The sequence below is a fragment of the Vombatus ursinus genome, unplaced genomic scaffold (assembly GCF_900497805.2).
Source record: "Vombatus ursinus unplaced genomic scaffold, bare-nosed wombat genome assembly UNPS02014821.1, whole genome shotgun sequence".
NCBI lineage: Eukaryota > Metazoa > Chordata > Mammalia > Diprotodontia > Vombatidae > Vombatus > Vombatus ursinus.
In genome coordinates this window covers 12,213,871-12,237,503 of record NW_020954599.1, presented here as the reverse complement: position 1 = coordinate 12,237,503, position 23,633 = coordinate 12,213,871, and the positions used below count along the sequence as shown (strand labels likewise).

The window sequence follows — 23,633 nt, the reverse complement described above, 5'->3', positions numbered from 1 at the left end:
CTTCGTAAATCTTTTGTTATAAAGGAAAGCTTGCTAGGTGGGATGGATTATATTCAGATGCAAATGTGATTTTAAAAACAAAAAGCATCAATGAAGAAATTAGTGGGAGTGGGAGTGGAGAAATTGGGGTCTAAACAACAGGGACTTTTGTTGAGTCTTAATGACTTTTTAAGACCTTGATTCAAAAATGAACTTTTCATTACCCAGTTTCTCTCATCGTAAATTTCGCTGTTGTGAGATAGACATTAGGGATCAAACTGTTGGTTGCTCTGCTGCGTTTGCAATTGGAATCTAGTTCCTCAAAATTGGCAGGGTGACCTCAGCGTCTGTTTGCTTTCCTGTTGTTTGCCATCGACACAATGGATGATAGCCTGGGTATAACTGCCAGAGTGCCATAAATGCAAATTTCTGCAAGTTGAGTCTGCTTAGCCTGCTTTCATTTTACAAACAAAACAGATGGAACTGCAAATTTCCTTCCACAACTTAAAATAAAACTTTTAGTTGAATGAATGGAGTGTGTTTGATGACCTAATGTGCTCGACTTCATGAATTGCTTTTCTACACCAATTCCCAAACTTAACGACTGGATTTGAATAACAGGCTAATAGATTTTGGAGCTTGAAGGTATCATGAAAGGCGTTGAATCCATTCCCCATATTTCACAGGTAATGATGAAATAAGGCTAAGAGAAATTAAGTGACTTGCTTAGGGTGACGCAACCCAGACATCATGTGTTACCCAATGGGTGCATCTAAGTGGTATCATAGTGCAACAGAGGCTTGGAATCAATAAGATCAGCATTAAAATTTGGCCTCAGACACTTAGTAGCTATGAGATCCTGGGCAACTCACTTAATCTGTTTGCCTCAGTTTCCTCATCTATAAAATGGGGATAGTAATAACACCTACCTCTTACAGTTGTGAGGATCAAATGAGATAATTGCAAAGTGCTTAACACATTGCCTGGAACATAGTAGGTGCTGTATTACTAGTACCCTGGTTCTGGAGTTGGAAGACCTGGGTTCAAATTCTGTCTCTACCGCTTATTGTCTGTGTGACCTTGGGTAAGTCACAACTTCCTTGGACCTTGGATCCTTCAATTTTCAAATGAGGGGTTGGACCTCATATGACCTCTGAGACCCCTTCCAGCTCTGGCAGTAAGTATCCAGATTCTTGTTTAATGATTTGTGGGTTGATGCCAGTTATGAAGCATTCCTTTAAACATATCACAAGCTGATTTAAAATCCTTGATGTACTTCTCCATTAGAAAATGCCACAGGGATGCTGAAATTCTAGCTCTTGCAAAAACAAGACATTTTCAGGTAAGCAGAAAGTTTCAGATGTGGAATACTTCTTTCAAAACCACTGAAAAATCCCAAAGTCCTGTCTTATTTGCATAATAAAGATAGTAAAAGTTACTTTTTTATTTGTATTATAATAGCAACAAAAATAATAGCTAACATTTATGTAGTTCTTTAATATATGCAAAACAGTTTACAAATATTATCTTATTTTTTCCTCATAACAATCCTGGGAGAAAGGTGCTAGTATAATCTCCATTTTACAGATGAAGAAACTGAGGCAGAACAAAGTTAAATGGATTTCCCAGGACCAGATAGCCCCTAAGAATCTGAGGCTGGATTTGAGCTCAGGTCTTCCTGACTCCAAGTCCAGCGCTCTATCCACTGCATCAACTAGCTACCTTTAATATCACAAAATCATAAAATTTTAGAGTTAGAAGATGCTTTGCATTAACAAAGTACAGGGGAAAATCCTGGTCCATGCTTTTTCAAATGTTCAAATTCAAATACTTGGTTAATCCCATTCATGTATAATTAATCCCTAGTGCCATGCTTGCTTGACAGTGAGTTGCTTTGTTAAAGAGGGCCAATTTACATTGTGGAGGGGAAGGTGGGGGGGGAGGGGAGAAGAAGAAGTAGTGAAAAAATGTTGAGTTTGTTTTTTTTTTTTCCAGTACCAGGAAATGGGCAGATACTGCCATCTGGGGGAGGTTGCTCCTGTGTACAAGAAGACCAGGAGTATTTGTCAGTTGAATGAATTGCTTTCATTTTCCTTGTCATATCCACACAGGAAGAATACTTCTTAAATCTGCCCATGAGGTTATAAGAAATTCCAGATGTCTCCAAGATCACTGCAAATAGTGATATACACTTCATAGAATTTCTTCTGAGAGGGAAAAAGAGGGGAAAAGAGATCATTTAAAATGTAGCCATATTCAGTTTCCTGCATACTATACCACTAACGTTATACAGCTACAAAAATAATGTTAGAAAGTGCAGATTATTTACATAGCACTTTAAGAAAAAAATGGGAATGGGACATACAGTTTTCAAGAGGAAGAGAAAAATTTTAAAAAGCATTTTTGCCCAAATTCCTTTGACCTTATTTTTAAATCAAGATCCATGAGTATGTATATTAATTAACATGAAAATTACATGTATTAGTATGTAAACACTAGAACCCTCAAAACCTAGGATAAAGTGATGAATTTAACCTATATAACACAGAAAACATTTAGGGAAGAGTGAGATCTGGACCTGTAATACTTTCATCCCTCTCCAGGCTGCCCTCCTGACTTGACTTCCATTTCTCTACCGTGTTCCAGAGACTCCTTTACCCTAAGTTTACTCAAGCACCTGGACTTCTCAAATTGGAAGTGCCCTCTGTCCCTGTGGCTTCTCCTTCTGACTGACTGATTCCTTTCAGTCCTCTTAAGGAGGATATCTCCTAGGCTTGCCTTCATTCCTCTCCAGGCTGCACTCCTGACCCTCTGGAATTTCTCTAAAATGTTCCCTGGCCTTATGGGTATCTTCATCTCCCCAACCCTTTTTCAGTTTCCTTTTATGTCTTGCCTTCCTGCATTACAATGTAATCTCCTAGACGGCAAGAACTATCTTTATTTCTAATTATATGTGTAGTACTATATGCCTAGCACATTATAAGTTTTAATAAATGCATGTTGATTTAACTGTGATTTCACTGGCTTAAAGAATTTCTGGTGTAGAAACTCCCTCCACTGATCAATTTACCAGTAATTAATCATCTTAGAAAGTTGAATTTGACACTTAGAGATTAAGTGACTTGCCCATGGCCATATAATTAGTATGTGTCAAAGGCAGGATTTGAATACAGATCTCCCTGAATCGAAGGTTGATTCCAAGCCAATTTTGCAGCTGTTTTGGCTTTTATCATTTTTTGAAGAATTAAGAACTGAGCCATTTTTCCCCCCTTAGGATATTTTTAGTTCCTTTTAATTCTCCAGTCCTGGGTTTTCTTTTGTAACAGAGATTATCACCTGCAAGACTCTCCTCCTGAAAATAACAAGTTGAATTATTATTGAAATGTTAAAACTTCAAGCTTGCCAGGTGGTTTATGAATACCAGGGCTTATTAATAGAATCACAATCAATTGAAAATCTCTGGTAACAGATTAACTACGTAAGAAACACATCCCAGTGTCAGTTCCTGAGTGGTACTGAAACCTCATCAGAAAGTCAAAGTTCATATTGAAGGGCAGTCCTGAAACTTGAGGGAAACCCAGCCCAGGTGGAGAAGGAATATCTAGTCTGAAAAGGTAAGTGAAATGAAATAAAACATGGCACATTCAGTACTTGAGCTTAAAGATATATGATAAGATCAGGATAAAGTAGAATAAATTTGCTTCCTTACCCACCCCAATGTGGTAGTTACTGTTGGGTGCTCTGGCTTCACCTTGGTAGAACCCAACCATTAGGGTTGATTGGTTTAAATTTTCCTGTGATGGCTGAAACCGATCTGATACAACAGGATCTGGGGAATATGGCATAAAAAGACTAGAGGAGAGGTGGCAGGAATGTAGAATCAAAAGAGTCTGGGAGGAGGGAATGTTTCTATGCACTTGAGAATAATAGAATCTTAAATTTATGAGCAAAATCACAAGGAATTTATTATTTCTGGAATTAACAGAAGATATACTTTAAGTCAGTAGTACAGCATTGCCGTTTAATATTGAGTCAACAAACAAATGTTTATTAAAAACCTGCTACAGGCAGGCACTGCACCATGATAATTGCTAAAATGGAAAAAGGAACCCATGTCCTGCCTGAAATTTTTACTACAGTTCATTCACAGTATATGTTAAACAGAATCATCCTAGATTCCGATTGACAACAGATAGATATTGATAACACCTCCTCTTCATAGGTGCTGTAAATGGACAAAAATCTAGTTACTACTTTAAAACAAAATAATTAAATTCCTGATTCCAGTTTAGCTGAAAGCCACAAAATAAAACGAGATTTCTTTTTTTTTTATTTTAAAACCAAACACTTTGTAAACATGGAATATTCACGTATTTCATATTTTATTTAAACTTATTTCTGAGTAGAAACAACAAATAAGGAAGAATGGTCTTGGGTGTTTTCATCAGAATGCTCCCTGGCTACAAAGTTCTTTGGTAAACAGAACCAGAAGCTGCTTTTAAAACATTCATGTTTCTTAGAAGGAAAAATTCAGGAAGTTAGAAGAATGATTTTTTGCAGATGTCACTGCAGTTTTGCACTCCCTCCTCCTCCTCGTTCTCTACCCCTCCTTCTCCTCTTTTTCTCTCTGTCGGTCTGTCGATTTTGCTGTCTCTGTATCTATCTCTTCCTTTTCCTGCCTCGACCACTTCTTTTCCCTCTTCCTAGGTCTCCCTCTCCCTCCTCCCTCTCTTTCCCTTCTCCCCTTCTTTTTCTCCCCTCCTCACTGTCCTCCCTCACTCTCTTCCTTCCTCCCCTTTCCCCTTCCCCTTTCTCTTCTTCTTCCTCTTCTTCTTCCTCTTCTTCCTCTCTCTCTCTCTCATCTACAAAGATAGCATGACAGATTTTGTCACAGACTTAGCTGTAATTGGTAAAATATTTCTATAGCATCACTGATCTACAAGTCAAGTTTTGTCCTTCAGTTGTTTTTTTAGTCATGTCTAACTCTTCATGACCCCATTTGGGGTTTTCTTTACCAGTCAAGTACAACTATATAAAAAGGTGGGGAGTGAAGTTAGTCTGGGATGACCCCATTCTTTTTTTAAAAAAATATTTTTATTGGTATCTTTTGGCTTTAGATTACCTTAATTTCCCAATATATTCATTCCTTCTCTGTTATTCAGACAGTTATCCTTAGAAAGAAAGAAAAAAAAAGAAAGGAAGGAAGGTCTCTATCTCTCTGTCTCTCTATTTCTCTCTGTGTCTGTCCCTCTTCCAATCCCCCCACCCCCACTTTCCCTCCCTTCCTCTCTTTTTTTCCACTCTTTCTGCTCTGTCCCTTTGGGGTGGGGGAGGAGTGGAAACAGCAGAGATAAGAGAGGAATAATGCATTGATGTCTTTCTTGCTATTCTATCTCTACTCATCTTCAGAAGTGAGGATTCCTAAGCCCCCCTTATTTCTCATTATTTCTGGAACTTCATCATCCTCTCTCAGACCAAACTCATTCCCTAATTAGGTAAGTTAACCTGTTTCTACACAAGGGTTACATTTCTCCCTACAATTTCTTTGGGTGCCCTCCCCAAAGAAAAATGTATTATTTTCTCACTCTGCATTTCCCTTGTTCTCCATTGCCTACTTCCCTCTCCATCATCCAAGTCCCATTACTTCTCTTGCGACTCTGGTTAGGGTGGGTAGAAGGTGAAGTAGAGAACCGTATTTCTCCCCCTCCTTCTCATCTTTAGTTTCTCTGTGCACCAAGGTGGCTGCCGGCAATGGTGGGAGTAGTCAAGTCCAATAAACCTACTCGGAATTTTTTGTTTAGCCAAATACTTTCAACTGGACATTTGTCCTAGTTACACTGGTCAGCCATCACATGTGCTCTGCCTCTGTTTCCCCAGGGTGTTGGATAAGGGCTTATTATGTCAGACAGTGTTAAGATGATCATCAATCTGGCCCTCTTTGGTGGGACCCAGAGTGGGAAGAGCTCCGCTGGCAATAGCTTGCTGGGCAGCATGGACTTCCCCAGCCGTTTAGCTCCATGTTCTGTGACCAAGGACTGCAGCCTGGGCCGAAGCTGCCAAATCACCCACTTCATGAGACGTGGCGGAAAAGAAATGACTCTGCAGATCCAAGTATTAGACACGCCAGGCTATCCCCACAGCAGCATGAGCCAGGAACAGGTGAAACAGGAAGTGAAGGAGGCCCTGGAGAGGCATTTTGGACAAGACGGTCTCCACCTTGCACTACTGGTCCTGAGAGCCGATGTGCCCCTCTGTGGAGAGGGAGAATGTTCTGCTATCCAGCTGATGCAGGTAAAATCAAGAGAAAAATGCATATACATCAATAGTCCAGCCTTTAGAACAGCCTTAGGAGAAGAGAAATAACAACAATCATTATTAATAACTAAAATATATATAGTGGTTTATGGGTTGCTAAGTACTTTACATATATTATCTTATTTGGTCCTCACAACTCTGTGAGTAGATGAAGAAACTGAGGCTGATGGGTTAGTTAACTTGAACACAGCTAAATAAGTATCTGAGGTAGAATTAGAAACCAGGTAATACAAGCCTTTGGAAATTTATTGTGAGATGGATTTATGCTCCACAAAGTCCTCAAGTGTTTGATTAGGATACCGTACACATTTGCTATCTATTTAACTTTTGTTTGCTATTTGCAGCCTGCTTGGGGGAAGGTGAGTCAATTCTATCCCTATTTCACAGGTAGATTTTAAAAGGAAACACTAATGCTACCCATTATTCTCTAGCTATTCATTAATAAACTGGTAGGAATATATGGACATTATGGTACACCGAAGGAGAAGCCATGTAGTGACCAGAACATTGCATCAGAAACCAAAGTCTTGGGTTGTAGGTGCTGGGGATGTGAATATAAAAAATGAGAAAGTCTTTGTCCTCAGAGAAAGAGGAAACACGGGTTTCTATGTACCTACTCTGTGCCAGATACTGTACTAAGAGATTTACAAATATTGTCTCAGTTAATCCTTACAGCAACCCTGGGAGTTATCCCCATGTCATACCTTCCAGGGAAGTTGAGGCAGATAGGGGTTAAGTGACCTGCCTAGGGTCATACAGCTAGTAGGTGCCTAGGGTCATACAGCTTAGTCTTCTTGACTCCCGACCCAGGGCTCTATTTATTGCATGCCACCTCACTGTCTCTGTGAGCTTACATTCTATCTAGGGGATACAATATGGTCACTGATAAATAAATATAGTGAATACACAGAATAAATACTGAGATGGGAGCAAGGGAGATGAACATCCCAAGAAATTGGAAAGAGAGTGGTATTTAATCACTGCCTGGAGTGAAGCCAAGTGATTTGAAGTATAGTATTGGGGAAGAAGGGGTAGGTCACAACAGATAGTCTCATTTTTTTTTTTTCAGTGAAGTATGAATCCAGATCCTTTGAAAAAAAAAAAAAACAGATCAACCCCAACTGACAATATATACAATATACCACAGACCTCTCTAAAGAAAAGAAGGAGGTGCATTTGATCAACTCTTCTCCAAGTCAAGCTTGGTCATTAAAATTACAGTGTTCAGTTTTCCTTTATTGTTCTTTCTGTTTATAATGTTGAAGCCCTTGAGCATATTGTTTTCCTGACTCTCCTCTGTACCAGTTCATATATGTCTTCCAATGTTTCTCTGAATTTTTCATATTCATTGTATTTTGTGGTTCAGTAATATTCAAATATATGCATGTACAATAATTTGTTTAGACATGCCCCCAATCAGTGGGTACCTGCTTTGTTTCTAGTTTTTGTTGCTACAAAAAAAAAAAAAAAACAAACACCAGGCAAGTCATTAAATGTCTTTGGGCCTCATTTTCTCTCAGAACTGTGAACTGTTTTTTGTGAGCAGAAGAACAGTATGTTTTTTTTTGCATAATCTTCTTTCTTATTTTTCTTTGTATATTGAAATGTTTATGTTTGAAAATGATTGTTACATTTTAGTGAAAAAGAAGAATTTTAAAAATTAAAGCAGGGCCTTTCCCAGGAGAAGTACAGGAAAGAGAAATGGGGACAGGCCTGGGGAAAATGACAGTATATGCTCTGCTCCCATCTTCCCAAAGGAAAAATCAGATCAATAATAATAGTTAGCATTTATGTAGCACTTTAAGGTTTTCAAAGGGCTTTACATGTATTATCCCACTTGATAAGCACCACAACTAGTTGCTATTATTATCAGATAAGCAAACTGAGGCTGAAAGAGATTAAATGACTTGTCTAGGATCATGCAGCTGATTAGTGTCTGAGGCAGGATTTGAACTCAGATCATCTTGACTACATCTCCTTTATTATATCCACTGTGCCCCCTAGTTACCTCAGTTTGAAAGGATTGTCCAGGAAAGATGTGAAGAAGAAAAGGTTATATCAGGTGGGGAACATGTGACCTTAAGGCCACATGTGGCCTTTATTTCTTCTGTAAAATTTGGATTCAGTCAAAAGTCCACACATAAGGACCTAGAAGGCCACAGTTTCCCCAGCCCTGGGTAATACAGTCTCAGAATTGGAAGGGACCTCACTCGGGACATCTAGTCCAAACTATATCCAGACAGGAATTCCCTCTACAATATCCCCAGTAAGTATTCTTCCATTCTCCACTTTTAGATCTTCAATAAGAGAAAGCCTACGAATACCTGAGGTAACCCAGTTGCCTTTGGGTTGTTTTTAAATTTTTTTCAATTAAAAGGCATTTATTTTCTCTCCTTCTCATGCCTCAATTTAAAAGAAAAAAGAAAAACAAAAATCCTTCTAGCAAATATTCATAGTCAAGCAAAATAAATTCCTACATTGGCCATGCCCAAAAAAATGGAGGTCTCATTCTCATCTTGAATCATTCACTTCTCAGTCAGGAAGTGGCTAGCATAATGGGAAAACAGGCACATCAATGTGTTGCTGATGGAACTGTGGATTGGTACAACTATTCTGGAAAACAATTTGGAATTGTAAAAGCCTGTTACAATAATTAGCTCATTTTAAGCCTATGGGAAAATACTTTGGCCCTAAAGTCCACTTGGTTCCTTTCTCTTTGGCTTTATGGAATTTATTTTATATGAAAAGTTCATAGTTCAGTCGTAATTGCTCTGAGCCCCCCCAGTTAGGAAAATTCCTAACACTTATTCAAAGGTTGGACACTCTGCCTAATCATATGTTTGTATCTATTTTAGTTAACCCCTGTCCTCCTTATAGTTGAGGCGAAATTCAATTTACTGGAAACATGTGGGTAATGAAACAACAGATCATATTACATTTTAGTGTCGATGGATAGACAGGCATCAAGAGGGAAAATAAATGAATAAATTTTCTTGGGATTTCCCTTTGCTTGGGTTCTTCTCCCCAAGATGCCTATGGAGACAATGACTGTCCTCAGAATCTTCCTTCTCTGCAACAGCTCATTGTTCTATTTAATCCAACTTCTCTCCAGTTCTGAAATAGCTTCTCCTTTTATACAAATTGCTTACAAAGTGATCTAGTCTCTTCTATGATGGCTTTCATTGATCCAAGGAGGTAGAGAGGCTCTGTTCACACTCAAGTTTGATTTTTTTTTGATTCATTCAGAAAGTATTCTCCCCAACTCCAGGCACCAGAGTTAAATGGCAATGGTTTCAAGTCCTCCTTTACACAACTATGTCCAAAAAGTCACTGTTGGTAAACTTCACATACCCTTTGACTTGGTTGTATCACTGCTAGGTCTATACGTCAGTTCCCTAATGGATAACTCTAATTGTTAGGAAGTTTTTCCTTACATTGAACTGTAATTTCCCTCTCTAACTTCTTTCCATTACTATTAGTTGTGCCTTCTGGGGCAAAGAATAAGGAATTCAATCCTTCTTCCACTTGATGGTCTTTCAAATACTTGAAGACAGTATTTCCTTTTTTTTTTTGACAGTATTTCTTGAAGACAGAAATTTCCTTGAAGATAATACCCCCTGCCCATACCCCCCAAGTGTTCTGTTCTTGAGACTAAACATTTCCACTACCTTCAACTGATTGCCATGTAGTATAGTCTACAATTTCTCACCATCCTGGTCACCTTCCTATGGATAATCTTCAGTAGAGTAGCATGGCACATAGACTTTTTTCTATCATCCCATTTTTGGTTTAGCCAAAACTATGAACTATGGCTTCCCTCATTCTGGACATTACGCCTCTCCTTAGACAGCCTAAGACCATGCCAACTGTAGTACAAGAAGCAGGGGAAATACTATTGCCTTAGTTATGGGATAGAGGCAATCTTTAGAGGCAGATGGCAGGTCCAGAGGAAGGTTCGTCATGGCCAAGCCTTTTACAGAAAGCTTCTACCAGCTTTTTACAGTTTGGGCTTTTATAGCATTTTTTTTTCCTGAGAGTGCTGCAGATACTAGTGAGTGCCATCTGGATATGCTTATTCACTGAGCAACCAGGGAGTATGTGAACATTTGTCAGGATAGGGTACTGTTTCAGATGCAGATACTAACGTTCTTTGGCTACAGACAGCTATGAACTATTTTTGTCCTTTCGAAGGCAGATAGGTGGTGCATTTTAGAGTGGATACCCAGCTACTCCTCAATTAGGAAAAGAAAACAGGCAGTGTCCGGATTGAAACCAGTTCCAAAGATATGGCATGTTTTAAAACCACTGAACTTGCAGGCAACGTAAATCAAAGTGTCCCCTGGGTTGTAACAATAAGCGTTTTGCAGTTGGGGCTATGTTGGACAATGCTTGGAATCATTGATTTAAAACTTTCCACATTTCCGTGTACCAAGTTGATTTTCTCCCTCAGTCTGATATGTACCTGCCATGATTATAACCAGCTTTGAGTATGTAGCCATACTGTAGTGGTCTCTGAGGTTATTTTCCGACTTTGGCTCTAGGACCTCAGGAACCTATGATTGCTTCTTTGACAACTCATAGAACAAGATGATTCTTAAAAATAAATACTGAAGTAAAGTTTGAAGGTGAGCAGTCTATTAACTTTCTCGTGGGCTGTACGTCATGTTTCCATTCTGAGTTTGGATTCATGATCTCGGTCCCCCTGATCTGAACCACAACCCTTCCATAGTAATCATCGTTTAAGGGTGGAGTTATTGGGCAAATATTTACTGAGTGCCTGCTCTGTGGAAGGCACCCTGCTCAGCGCAACTATATGTGCAAATATAACTGGCCCACTGGCGTGGGCCAATCAATATATGACCCAAATTTATGCTCCCACTACTCGGGTTTTCTTGTTTGTTTTAAACTGAATTTCTGAATTCATTGGTAGTAAACAGGAAATTCCCTCTGCCAGTACAAATCAGCATCTTTAAGAAGTGCATGAGGGCATAGAGTTGTTAGCGACTTGCTCGAAGGCATGCAGCTAATCCATGTCAAAGTCAGGACTTGAACCCAGTTCTTCTCACCTCTTAAATGGATCTCTAGCTATTGGGCTAGGTTGCCTCTCGTACATGTATTTTACTTTATTCTACAGTTAGATCACACAATCTGTATAAGTGGCCAATTGGGAGTCTGTCTTGATAAGCTCCTGGAGAAATCTACTTTGCAATTAATAATGTTCAATTTTTAGGGCTTAAGAAGTTGTATTTCGGAGAAAATCCATTGGCTTGATATAAAGTTAATTTGTCTTACAAAGCCTCAGTATTCCAAATAGTCTTTCTTCTGGAAAGAAATTCAGAGGTTTTCTTTCTTTTTTTTTTTTTTAAAGTGGGAAGACAGAAAGAAAAAGTGGAAAACAAAGAATAGTCATAATTATTCTCTGATTCTATGATAATTCTTTGTCAGTTGATGTAATTGTTGGCTTTTTTTTTCAAAGTTTCTCCCCTAAAAGTCCAGATGCTATGATTTCATCAACCACAAGCAGTGGGGGTGGGGCTGTTGGTGGGTCCTGGGAAAATTAAAATGATTCCTAGAAAACAAAGTTTATACTTTAACTAGTTGTCCCAGAAGGACTAGTCCCACTTATATCTATTAGCACTCAGCTATCAAACAATTCATGATTGATTGCAAAAAATCCTCTGTTGCTTAGGACTTCAATACTTAATAGCACATTTAAAATGTTAGCACCAGATAACTTACATTAACTTATCTTGCTCACAGATTTTCATGCAAAATATCAATCATCCTTGATTTCTTTTTTCCCCAGATCCACTGAGAACATACTTGGCTAATAGCATGATGACTAAATACCGAATAACACCACTTCAGAATATCCCACTGTTTTGTAGGCCAGACAACAGTCTACAGAGTACAGACCAAATCGGACATTCTGGTCTTTTATTAGCAGTGTTCCAAAAGGACAATTTCCTATCTTGCTTATAGGATGTGGGCATCGTTATAGGAATAGCCATCAACAAATGCAAACTTTTTGTGGGTTGAACAAGCAGAATGATATACTAGAAAAAACATTGAAGCAAGAGTCAGAAAAACCTGGATCCTACTCTGGTCCATAGGACTACCATCTCCAAAGTATAACTTTAAGCAAGCCATTCTCCAGGCTGAAGCTCTCTCATAAAAAACTCTCAGAGAAGGTTGCATTACATGATTGTTAAGGTCCTTTCCAGTTCTGCCATGCTAGGTGGAATATATCAGAGAAGTGAAAATTTGGCCTTTTTATAGGTAACATAGCATATTTCTCCCTAGCTGAGGCTATGTGTTCTGAAGCATTAATGTGTCTGGTGAACACACAAAGTGACACTGTGAGCAATTTGTTTTTGGTTCAAACTCTACTGATTAACTTGAATGAACTAGAAATAAGATGAACTTAGAAATAAGACACATTTCCATTGTTTGTACTTTGAACAGATCATTTTGAAAGATCTCATTGGAATGAATTGAATAGAACTTACTATAGACCTTACTTTATTTAGGTACTACACTTTTGAAACATCATTAGGAAAAACTTCCAAAGGTGCTGATGATCCTTAATCAAATAGTGTGATTGTATTTTTGGAAAAATAAAATTCTAAAATATTTTTCAAGTTATATTATTTTTCTGCTTTACATTTCCTCTTACTTCTCCTGATCCCTGAGGCCTCACTTATAAGATCTCTTCTTTATTAAGTGGATAGAATTATTATTAATGGTTCTATATTAGCTAATAACAGAGTGCTGCTATATTACATAAGTACTTGTCTGCACATAAGACAGATTTGTGAAAAGTTGTATCATCAAATTTTGATTAATTGAATCATACTTTCAAAATGTACAAAAATGGACTCAGTATTTAAGAGTAGGATTTGTTAGGTATGTCTTTTTATGATCAGCATAGGTGTAATCAGCATAGGTGTGAATTTAACATTTGTGTAATCAAAATAAAGAAACTCTTTTATTCAATTCTTTGGCAAAACAATCACCTCCTAATTTACCATAATAGTACCTACCTCATGCTTATATAGTACTTTGCCTTGGACTATCATGGGAGGTAGGTAGTGCTGGTATTATCATTCCCAATTTACAGGTGAAAAAACTGAGACTCAGACATGAAGTATCTTATTTAAGATTGAACAGCTAATTAGCAGTGGTACAAGAGGTTGAGTCCAGGTCTCAGTTCTAAATCCATACTGACTCCATTTCAGAAATATAAATTTCCTTATGGCAGGTTAAGGGGAGCTAGATGGCATAGTGGTTACAACACCAGGCCTGGAGTCAGGAGGACCCATCTTTGTGGGTTCAAGTCTAGCCTCAGACACTTATTAGCTGTGTGACCCTGGGCAAGTCACTTAACCCTTTTTGCCTCAGTTCCCTCATCTGCAAAATGATCTGGAGAAGGAAAGAGCAAACCATTCCAGTATCTCTTCCAAGAAAACCCTAAATGGGGTCACAAAGAGTCTGAAACAACTCAACAACAACAGCAAATCACACTAAAATTTCTTTTTTTTTTCTCAGAGAATACCAGAAATATAAGAAGTGACTATTTGGAGCAACACATTCTGAACAAATTATATTTTAATTTTTTTTTCAATGGTTAGAATGTTTATTACAATGTATAGTGCCACTATAAACAAACACTCTCCAAGGAGTGGAATTCTACTATAATGGTTCTTGACCTATAATATTTTTTTTAAATAAATTTATTTATTTTTAGTTTTCAACATTTACTTCCACAAGATTTTGAGTTCCAAATTTTCACCCCATCTCATTCCTCCCTCCTCCCCAAGATAGCATGCATTCTGAATATCCCTTCCCCTAATCTGTCATCCCTTCTATCTCTCTCCCCTTCTCTTATCCCCTTTTTCTTCTATTTTCCTGTAGGGCAGGATGGATTTCTGTACCCCATTTCCTGTATTTCTTATTTCCCAGTTGCATGTGAAAACATTTTTTTTAAACATGTGTTTTTAAAACTTTGGGTTCCAAATTTTCTCACTTCCTCCCTCCCCACCCACCCTCATTGATAAGGCAAGCAACTAAATATAGGTTATATATGTGCAGTTATGCAAAACACTTCCATAGTAGACATGCTGTGAAAAACTCTGTCTCCCTTAATCCTATCCTGCCTCCCCCATTTATTCTATTCTTTCTTTTGACCCTGTCTCTCCTCAGAAGTATTTGTTTCTGATTACTCCCTTTCCCTATCTGCCCTCCTCTCTATCACTGCCCTACTCTCTTGTCCCCTTCGCCCCCTATGTTCCTGTAGGGGAAGACAGATTTCCACACCCAGTTGAGTGTGTATGTTATTCCCTCCTTAAGTCAAATCCTACGAGAACAAGATTCACTCATTCCCTCTCACCTTCCCCTGCTTCCCCTCCACTGTAGGAGCCTTTTTTTTTTTCTGTTTTTTTGTGAGATAATTTACCCCATTCTACCTCTCCCTTTCTCCTTCTCCTAGTATAATCCTCTCTCACCCCTTAATTTTATTCTCCAGATCAACTCACACTGTGCCCTCTATCTATCTATCTATCTATCTATATACATACATACATACATATAATTTTTTCCCTTCAACTACCCTAATACTGACAAAGGTCTCATGAGTTACAAATATCATCTTTCCATGCAGGAATGTAAACAGTTCAACCTTAATAAGTCTCTTATGATTTCTCTTTCCTGTTTACCTCTTCATGTTCCACTTGAGTCTTGTATTGGAAAGTCAAATTTTCTATTCAGCTCTGGTCTTTTCATCAAGAATACTTGAAAGTCCATACTTGAAAGTCCTCTATTTCACTGAATGACCATATTTTCCCCTGAAGGATTATACTCAGTTTTTCTGGGTAGGTGATTCTTGGTTGTAGTTTTATCTCCTTTGCTCGCCGGAATATTATATTCCATGCCCTGCGGTCCCTTAATGTAGAAGCTGCTAAATCTTGGGTTATCCTGATTGCATTTCTACAATACTTGAATTGTTTTTTTCTGGCTGCTTGTAATATTTTTTCCTTGACCTGGGAACTCTGGAATTTGGCTACAACATTCCTAGGAGTTTTCCTCTGGGAATCTCTTTCAGGAGGAGATCGGTGGATTCTTTCAATTTCTATTTTGCCCCCTGGTTCTAAAATATCAGGGCAGTTTTCCAGGATAATTTCTTGAAAGGTGATGTCTAGGCTCTTTTTTTGATCATGGCTTTCAGATAGTCCAATAATTTTTAAATTCTCTCTCCTGGATCTATTTTCCAGGTCAGTTGTTTTTCCAATGAGATATTTCACATTGTTTTCTAATTTTTCATTCTTTTGGATTTGTTTTACAGTGTCTGGATTTCTCATAAAGTCACTAGCTTCCAATTGCTCTATTCTAATTTTTAAGGAACTATTTTCTTCAGTAATCTTTTGGACTTCCTTTTCCATTTAGCCAATTTTGCTTTTTAGGGCATTCTTCTCCTCATTGGCTTTTTGGACCTCTTTTGCCATTTGGGTTAGGCTATTTTTTAAGGTGTTATTTTCTTCAGTATTTTTTGGGGTCTCCTTTAGCAAGTTGACTTGTTTTTCATGATTTTCTTGCATCACTCTCAGTTTTTCCTCTACTTCTCTTACTTGCTTCTCAAAATCCCTTTTGAGCTCTTCCAAGACCTGGGACTGATTCATATTTTTCTTGGAGGCTTTGCATGTAGGAACTTTGACTTTGTTTCTTCTTCTGGTTGTGTGTTTTGACCTTCTTTGTCACCAAAGTAAGGTAATATAGTCTGACTCTTTTTGCACTGCTTACTCATGATCCCGGCCAATTACTTGAGTTTTAAACTCTTTGTCAAGGTAAGAGTCTGCTTCCAACGCGGAGAATGTACTGTCCCATGCTTTGAGGGTTTATACAGCTGTTTTCAGAGGTACTTCTAGGGACCTGTAAATTTTCAGTTCTTCCAAGGTGGTATGATAAGGGACGAGGTGTTTTCTCTCCACCACCACAACAAGCTCCACCATGCCAGTGCTCCTCCCAGCCCCAGGACCGCCCCTCAGAACTGTGACTCAGATCCAAGGGCAAGTAAATCAAGAAATTCCTGCCTCAGCGCTGGCAAAGAGATCCCTACAATCCCCCTCTGATCAGCCACTCGATTCCTCCTCAGTTTGTGGACTGGAAGCTCAGGAAGCAGCCGCTGCCCCTCGGGGGGGGGGGGTATGGTGACTGAGATCTAGCTTTTACTTCTCACCACAGTCACAGACTTTTCCCACTGACCTTCTAAGCTGTCTTTGGCTTTCATGGGTTGAGAAGTCTGGAAACCACCACAGCTGCTTCTAAATTATATTTTTAAAAAGAATCATCACAAGTCCTATCTGAGGTCTATGCCTTCTTAGAATCCCTTTAAATATAAAAATAATGCAATTAAACACATTCTACAGGCTCCTAAAATGTAATGAAATATGAGACAAAAAGCAATATAGAAAAACGCATTATTTCTGCATAAAGTGATTTTTTATGTGATTTTGGAAAGAAATTAAGTTATATCTAATTATATAATACACACACACTCATATATATATAGATATATATAGATATATAGATATATAGATATAGAGAGATCTAACTATACGTGTTGCTAGGAACCAATAATCTTACATCAAATATTCTTCACAACATTCTCTAAGTATTGCTTTCCCTCAGAACATTTTTACTAATGCAAAATGAATTTATTATATCACCAACTTTCCTAACTCATTAGATAAAGGAACACCATTCCTCAACATTGTTAAACTACACTGAACTGCAGACTTCCATGCCTGCAAAATGAGAGATGTACATATTACATTTGTTTTGCCAATCACAGATGGTGTTTTTGAACTTCACATTTCTGTTCAAGTATATGTTAACCACTAGATAAGTTAAGAACAGAAGCGGTCTCGTACATTTGAGAGTGCTCTTCAATGCTATAGATCCTCACCCATCTATGCTGGCCCATCCTGTTCAACTCTTAGAAAGATCAGACAAGCTATTGGACAAGTTTTGTAGGGTTTTCTAAATGTAGGTTAATATCTGGACAATAGGGTGTGGATGGACAGGCCAGGATCTCATGTGTGGTTTACAGATGTGTTCCAGGAAGCTCTGCAGTGTTTTGGAGCTTGATGAAATCAGTACAATCAGTAAATCAATACAAATCTGGAGGACATCACTATTCACAGACAGCTTTTTGATCTTGTTTCTGCACTGAATCTTCTCTTCACAGGGGCTAACACTGTGGCAAGCCTACCTGTTTTATGCCTTGCCTGATGATTATTATCAGAGGATCAGGGTTATTTCTGTCATATCTTTCAAGGAATAGAGTCATTTTGATGCATGGATGAGAACAAATTGTTATAGCTTGCAAGGTGCCCTTTTGTTCTGAAGAATCAAATGCTTTTTTTTTTTTGATAGAATGATAGAACCTTATAGTCTCTAACTCTTTCAGGTTATTTTGAAATGATGATTACAGCCCTACATAGCTGGAGAAATATTAATTGCTCATTAGTAAGATGGGCTAATAAAATAAAAACAACAAAACTATCTAAATTTACTTATTTATTCAGAGACACACCAATGACCAATGGATTATTTTATAGAGTTCAAAAATAATGAAATTCAAACGGATGAACAAAAGAACAAGGATCTCAAGAGAAGTAATAAAAACAAGTGGAAAATAGGGGGGGCCTAAAAGTATCAGACATCAAAGCAGTAATCATCAAAACTATTTGGTACTGGATAAGAGAGGTTAATCTGTGAAATAGCTTAGGCATGCGATACACATAAGTAAATGAACACAATAGCTAACCATTAAATGCACCGGATGACCCTAGTTACTAGGATAAGGACTCACTATTTGACATGAAAATGCTGTAAACATTGTAAGTAGTTTGATAGAAATTATTTCACATCTATACCATGAAAAATTACAAATGGACACACGAGAAACATAAAAAATGACGTCATAAAGAAATTAGAGGAACAAGGAAGAAATTACCTTTCTAATGTATGGACAGGGGAAGAATTCATGACCATATAAAGGCTAGAAAAAATTACAGGAAACAAAATGGACAATTTTGATTATGTGAGATTAAAAATGGTTTTGCACAAACAAAACCAATGCAGTTAAAATTATTAGGGAAAGAGTTATCTGGAGGAAAAACAACTTTGCAGCAAGTTTCTCTGATAAAAGTTTTGTATCAAAGATATATAAGGAACTTATTCATTTATTACTGAGCTATGCCTCAATAGATCAAAGAATATGAATAAGCAGTTTTCCAGAAATCTAAGCTATCCATAACAATGTGGAAAAATTATTCAAATAATAATTGGAGAAATGTAAATCAAAGCACTTCTGAAATTCCACTCCATACCCATTGGGTTGAAAAAGTTGGCAAAAGAGGAAAATGACAAATGTTGGAAGGATTACAGGCACATTAAGATCCTACTCATTAAGCTATGAGTTGGTTTAGTCATTATCGGAAGTGATTTGAAACTTTGCTTCCCAAATCAATAAATTATGCATATGCTCTGACCCAGCTATACTACTACTAATCTCATACAATTGCATGAGATCAAAGAAAGAGGAAAAAAACTCATATGGACAAAAATATTTATACCAAGTCTTTTTGTAGTAGCAAAAAAATTGGAAACTCAGGGGGTACCCAACCGTTGGGGAATGACTATGCAAATTATGGTATATATGAATGTAATAGAATATTAGAGTCATAATAAATGATGAAATGGACAGGTTCAGATGAAACTTGGAAGATTTCTATGAAATTATGAAGGGTGAAGTGAATAGAACTAGGAAACAATTTATACAATGACGATAACATAATTTTTTTTTTTTAATTAAACCATGCTTCTGCTTCTGTCTCATCCTGGAACTTCTTTGAGTCTCTGGGACCTCCTTATTCTGGAACAATCAACCACCTCTGCAGCCTTTTCAACCTGGATTATCTTTCTGTAAGACTTTTTCCTTTCCCCCATTGATCACTTTCTCTTGGGACCTCTTTTTGGGCAGGGGCACAAGCCAGTCTTCATTCATCTCCCAGTCCTTTTCCCGACTTCCAGATTTCAAAATCATGGCCCAATGCCAGATACCTCCTCCTCTCCCTCCTGCTTTTCCAGCCCCCTTTGCTGTGTTGTCTTCCCCAATTAGAATAAATTCCTTGAGATCAGCAACTGTCTTTCTTTTTGCTTATTCCTGCATTTGTATTTCTAGTACTTAGCACAGTGCCTAGCATGCTTAGTAAGTCCTTCCTCCTTCCTTTATTCTTTCCTTCTCTTTCTCCTTCCCTCTTTTCTTCCTCTTCTCCTTTCTTTCCTCCCTCCCTCTTTCCTTCCTTCCCTTCCTCCTTCCTTTATTCATTCCTTCCTTCTCTTTTTCCTTCCCTCTCTTCTTCCTCCCTCTCTCCTTTCTTTCCTCCCTCCCTCCCTCTTTCCTTGCTTCCCCTCCTCCTTCCTTCTCTTTCTCCTTCCTTCTCTTCTTCCTCCCTCTCTCCTTTCTTTCCTCCTTCCCTCTTTCCTTCCTTCCTCTCTCCTTCCTGCCCTTCCTTCCTTTCTTCCTATTCTCTTTTCAATTGTTTCTTCCATAGCTCTCACTCTTCCTCAGCTTTTTCTTCTAGCATTTTCATTCATCTCTTCCAGGAATTTGGAATTGAATTTGTCCCCAAGCTGTATTTTCCTTTGAGGCTTTGCTTCTAGATGCTTTGGAGTCATTCCTTTCTGGGTTTGTGTCAAGTGTCCCTGGCATCATAATAGCTTTTTAAGGTGGGATTCTTTTTTTTGTTTGTTTGCTCATTCTTCAGTCTACTTCATACTTTAGACTTTATGTCAGGTCTGGGATCTGTGTACTTCCATGGGGAAGGCCTGCTCTTGCTTTCTTGGGGGTAGTGAGAAGGAAAGCCCAGGCTGGGGACCTGCTAGCTTTCAGTGCTCCCAAAGTGATCCAATCTGGGGCAAAATCTGATTGCTGTTCTTCTCCCCCGCCCCGCTTGGCCCCTCACCTAAGCTCTCTAAGTTTCCGATGTGAGTTTAAGTCTGAGCAAGACTAGATTGCCGTTGGACTCATCCACTGTCAGCCAGCTGGGAAGTTCTGATTTAGAGCAACAGAAGTGCATGCTCTGCTTTCGTCTGAGATTCTTGTCCTGGTTATTCCCCTGGAGGCTTCAGACTGGGTTAGAATTTGGAACTGACACGTAATTCTACTGCTGCCTGCTTCTGAACTCAGTCATTGCTGGGTACAGAACTGAGGGTCCTCGATGGCTCTTAATCCTAAAACACCAACCCTAGATGCAGGTCTCCTCAGTCTGCCCTGAATCTGTGACCCTTGACTCAGTAGTGAGCCATAGAGACCAGCTGGCATCTATTCCTGTACCCCACATAAGTTTAGACCCCTTCGTGCTGTTTTTGAGGCAGCTAGTGGCGTAGCGGCTAGAATGTTTGGCCTAAAGTCAGGAAAACTTGAGTTCAAATCCATCCTCAGACACTAACTATTTATATGACCCTGAACAAGTCACTTCTCTGTTTGCCTCAGTTTCCTCTACTGTAAAAAGAGGATCAGTCTGACCTCACAGAGTTGTTGTAAGGATTCAATGAGATAATATTTGTAAAAAGTATTTAGCACATAGCTAGTGCCTGGCGCATAGTAGATGCTGTATTAATTCTTTCCTTTTCCTGTCCTTCTCATTGGGACTCTTCTTGACCTAGTAACATAGACTCTCCCTGCACTGGGATGCAGCATACTCACTCCTGGCTAGACCCTGTCCTTAGCTTCTGCAGATCTCTGTATCTCCCTATGCTGATCTGGGTTCAGATGACAACTTCACATGCTTGTCATGTGAAATGAGGCAAAACATCAAGCCTGTTTTCCTATCTTTCAACAGGGACATGAGTTCTACCTCCAACCTCATGGGATTGCTATGAGGAAAATAATTTGCAAATCATAAAGTTCTATTTGACATGCCAGTTATCCTTTTCCAAGTAACTGAGTTGTTAATTTCTTTGTTTTTGTTTTTAAAACCTGTGTATACACAGGACTGTGACTTATTTCTTTTGAGGAGGGTAAAGGAAGAGAAAGCTAACTACTATATTTTTGGTTTCCTTTGAAGGAACTTCTGGGTCCTGCTTGGAAGAATTTTACAGCCATTCTTTTCACCCATGCAGAAAAACTAGAAGAAGCTGGCCTCAGGGAAGAAGAATACTTACACACTGCTTCTCATCCACTATTAACTCTATTGGACTCTGTTCAACAGAGATATATTTTCCAATACAATCAGAAAATCCCACTTAAAGAACAAAGAATATTAACTTTACAAAGAATCATAGAATTTGTTAAAGAAAATTGTTACCAAGCACTTTATTTTAAATAAAAGGACTTGGCAAGTGTGAATTCTTTTAAAATAAGTTTAATGATGAAAGCTAAAATGTTGAAAAATAATTCAAATGCTCATTTGAAGAAAGAACAGTAGTCTCTAACCTATAAACATGTTGTTACAATTTTTATGAGTTCAATATTTTTGAGTTTAACATGAAACATGATTTCTCATAGAAGCAATATTTTCTGGTTATCATTTGGATTCCCAGGCTAGGTCATAAAAGTCCATTGGAGTCACTGATACAGCTGGGTGGCACAGTGGATAGAGTGCTGGGCTTGGAGTCAGTACATCCTAAATTCAAATCTAACCTCAGATACTTACTAGCTGTATGACCTTGGCAAGTCACTTAACCTCTGTTTGCCTTGGTTTCCTCGAACGTAAATGGGAATAACAGCACCTACCCTGCAGGGTTGTTGTGAGGATCAAATGAGATATTTGTAAAGTGCTAAGCATAGTTATGGCACATAGTTATTGTTGAGTTGTGTCTGACTCTTCATGACCTCATTTGGGGTTTTCTTGGCAAAGATAATGGAGTGGTTTCTATTTCCTTCTCCAGCTCATTTTACAGAAGAGGAAACCGAGGCAAATGGGGTTAAGTGACTTGCCCAGGGACATACAGCTAATAAGTGTCTGAGGTACAATTTGAACTCAGGAAGATAGGTCTTCCTGACTCCAGACCCAGCATTTGATCCACTGTACCACCTAGCTGCCATTTAAATGCTTATTTGCTTCCTTTCCAAGAACCTGGTCACCACACATAACACTGTTTCTATGGGAAAATGTGTTCCAGATTTTAACTTTGAAGTTACATTTCTATTTCCCCAAAAGTAGAAGATTAGATTCTGACCCACTATTGCTTTCCTACACAGTGATGGTTCCAGTGTTGGATGGCAGGGACTCCAGGAAGCAAAACTGCACCCAGAGGCGGAAAGGCTATAGGCCAAGGTGCCTAAAGTAGAGGGGATGGAAGCGACAGGAAGCATGACAAGATGACTTCTCATTTTTGATCACTTTATAAATTGAGGGCTGTTGGTAGTTACCTATGTAATTTAAATCCTCTCAGTACAAAAGCACTAATGTCATAAAAGAAATACTGTTATTTAGCAAATGGTTCTTGTGTGAATGAATTACAGAAGATGGGCCATCTTAAAGTCAAAGGCCTGCCATCTGTAATATGAGATCATAGACTGAAGCACAGAGAGATTAATTAACTGGCCCAGGTTGCATAAGGTCCCTAGACCACCTAGTGTTCTTTCTATTCTACTCAGGCTTCTTAGCCATTTTTGTGTCATGGACCCCTTTTCAGAATGTTTTAAAATGCGTAAAATAAAGTACACAAGATTACAAAGGAAGCCAATTATGTTGGAATAGTTAACAAAATACTTTTAAAAGTTCATGGACTCCAGGTTAAGATCCCCTGCACTACACCATGCTGGCCATAAGGTCTCTTGAATTTACTCATTTCACTATGAGGATTTAATTTACAACAAAATTGACTTTTGAAAATGCCAGATTATAGTCAAGGCAACCTTTATAAGCTGGGGGCGGGGAGAGGGACGGGACGGGATGAGGCAGGGGAGAACAGCCTACAATGTATCTGAGACATGATTGCTCAGCTTCTACTCTAAGATTTCTGATGAGGAAGAACCCACCACTTCTTGAAGTGGCCCATTTCACTTTTGGACACCTCTGCTGGTCAGTTTTTTCCTGATATGAAGCCTATATTTCGTGCTTCTTTTTACTTTCAATCATTGTTCCAAGTTCTGCCTTCTGGGATCACAGAACAAATCTGAGTTGGCTACCATGTTCCTTGCCACTTTTTTTTTTTTTCTCCAGGTTAAATGCCCTTCTCCTCAACCAGTTTGTATATGACAAGAACTCTAAGGCCTTACCATCAGGATGCTGTCCGGCTTCTAAAAGGGGTCTTGTACATGGTGTAAT

The 23,633-nt window shown here is 38.5% G+C and overlaps 1 protein-coding gene across 3 annotated transcripts; it reads left to right on the top strand.

The window, feature by feature from the left end:
• The first annotated feature begins 3,514 nt into the window (after nucleotides 1–3,514).
• GIMD1 (GIMAP family P-loop NTPase domain containing 1) lies at nucleotides 3,515–21,686 on the top strand. Of its 3 annotated transcripts, none has more exons than XM_027837625.1 (3): nucleotides 3,515–3,593; nucleotides 5,857–6,270; nucleotides 21,426–21,686. In XM_027837625.1, the coding sequence occupies exons 2-3, from the start codon at nucleotides 5,878–5,880 to the stop codon at nucleotides 21,684–21,686; spliced, it is 654 nt and encodes a 217-aa protein (XP_027693426.1). In that variant the 5' UTR covers nucleotides 3,515–3,593; nucleotides 5,857–5,877. The 3 variants fall into 3 exon arrangements, with proteins under 3 accessions (XP_027693426.1, XP_027693429.1, XP_027693427.1); XM_027837628.1 differs by lacking the exon at nucleotides 21,426–21,686 and adding an exon at nucleotides 12,101–12,857; XM_027837626.1 differs by lacking the exon at nucleotides 3,515–3,593 and adding an exon at nucleotides 5,389–5,474.
• Nucleotides 21,687–23,633: the final 1,947 nt, after the last annotated feature.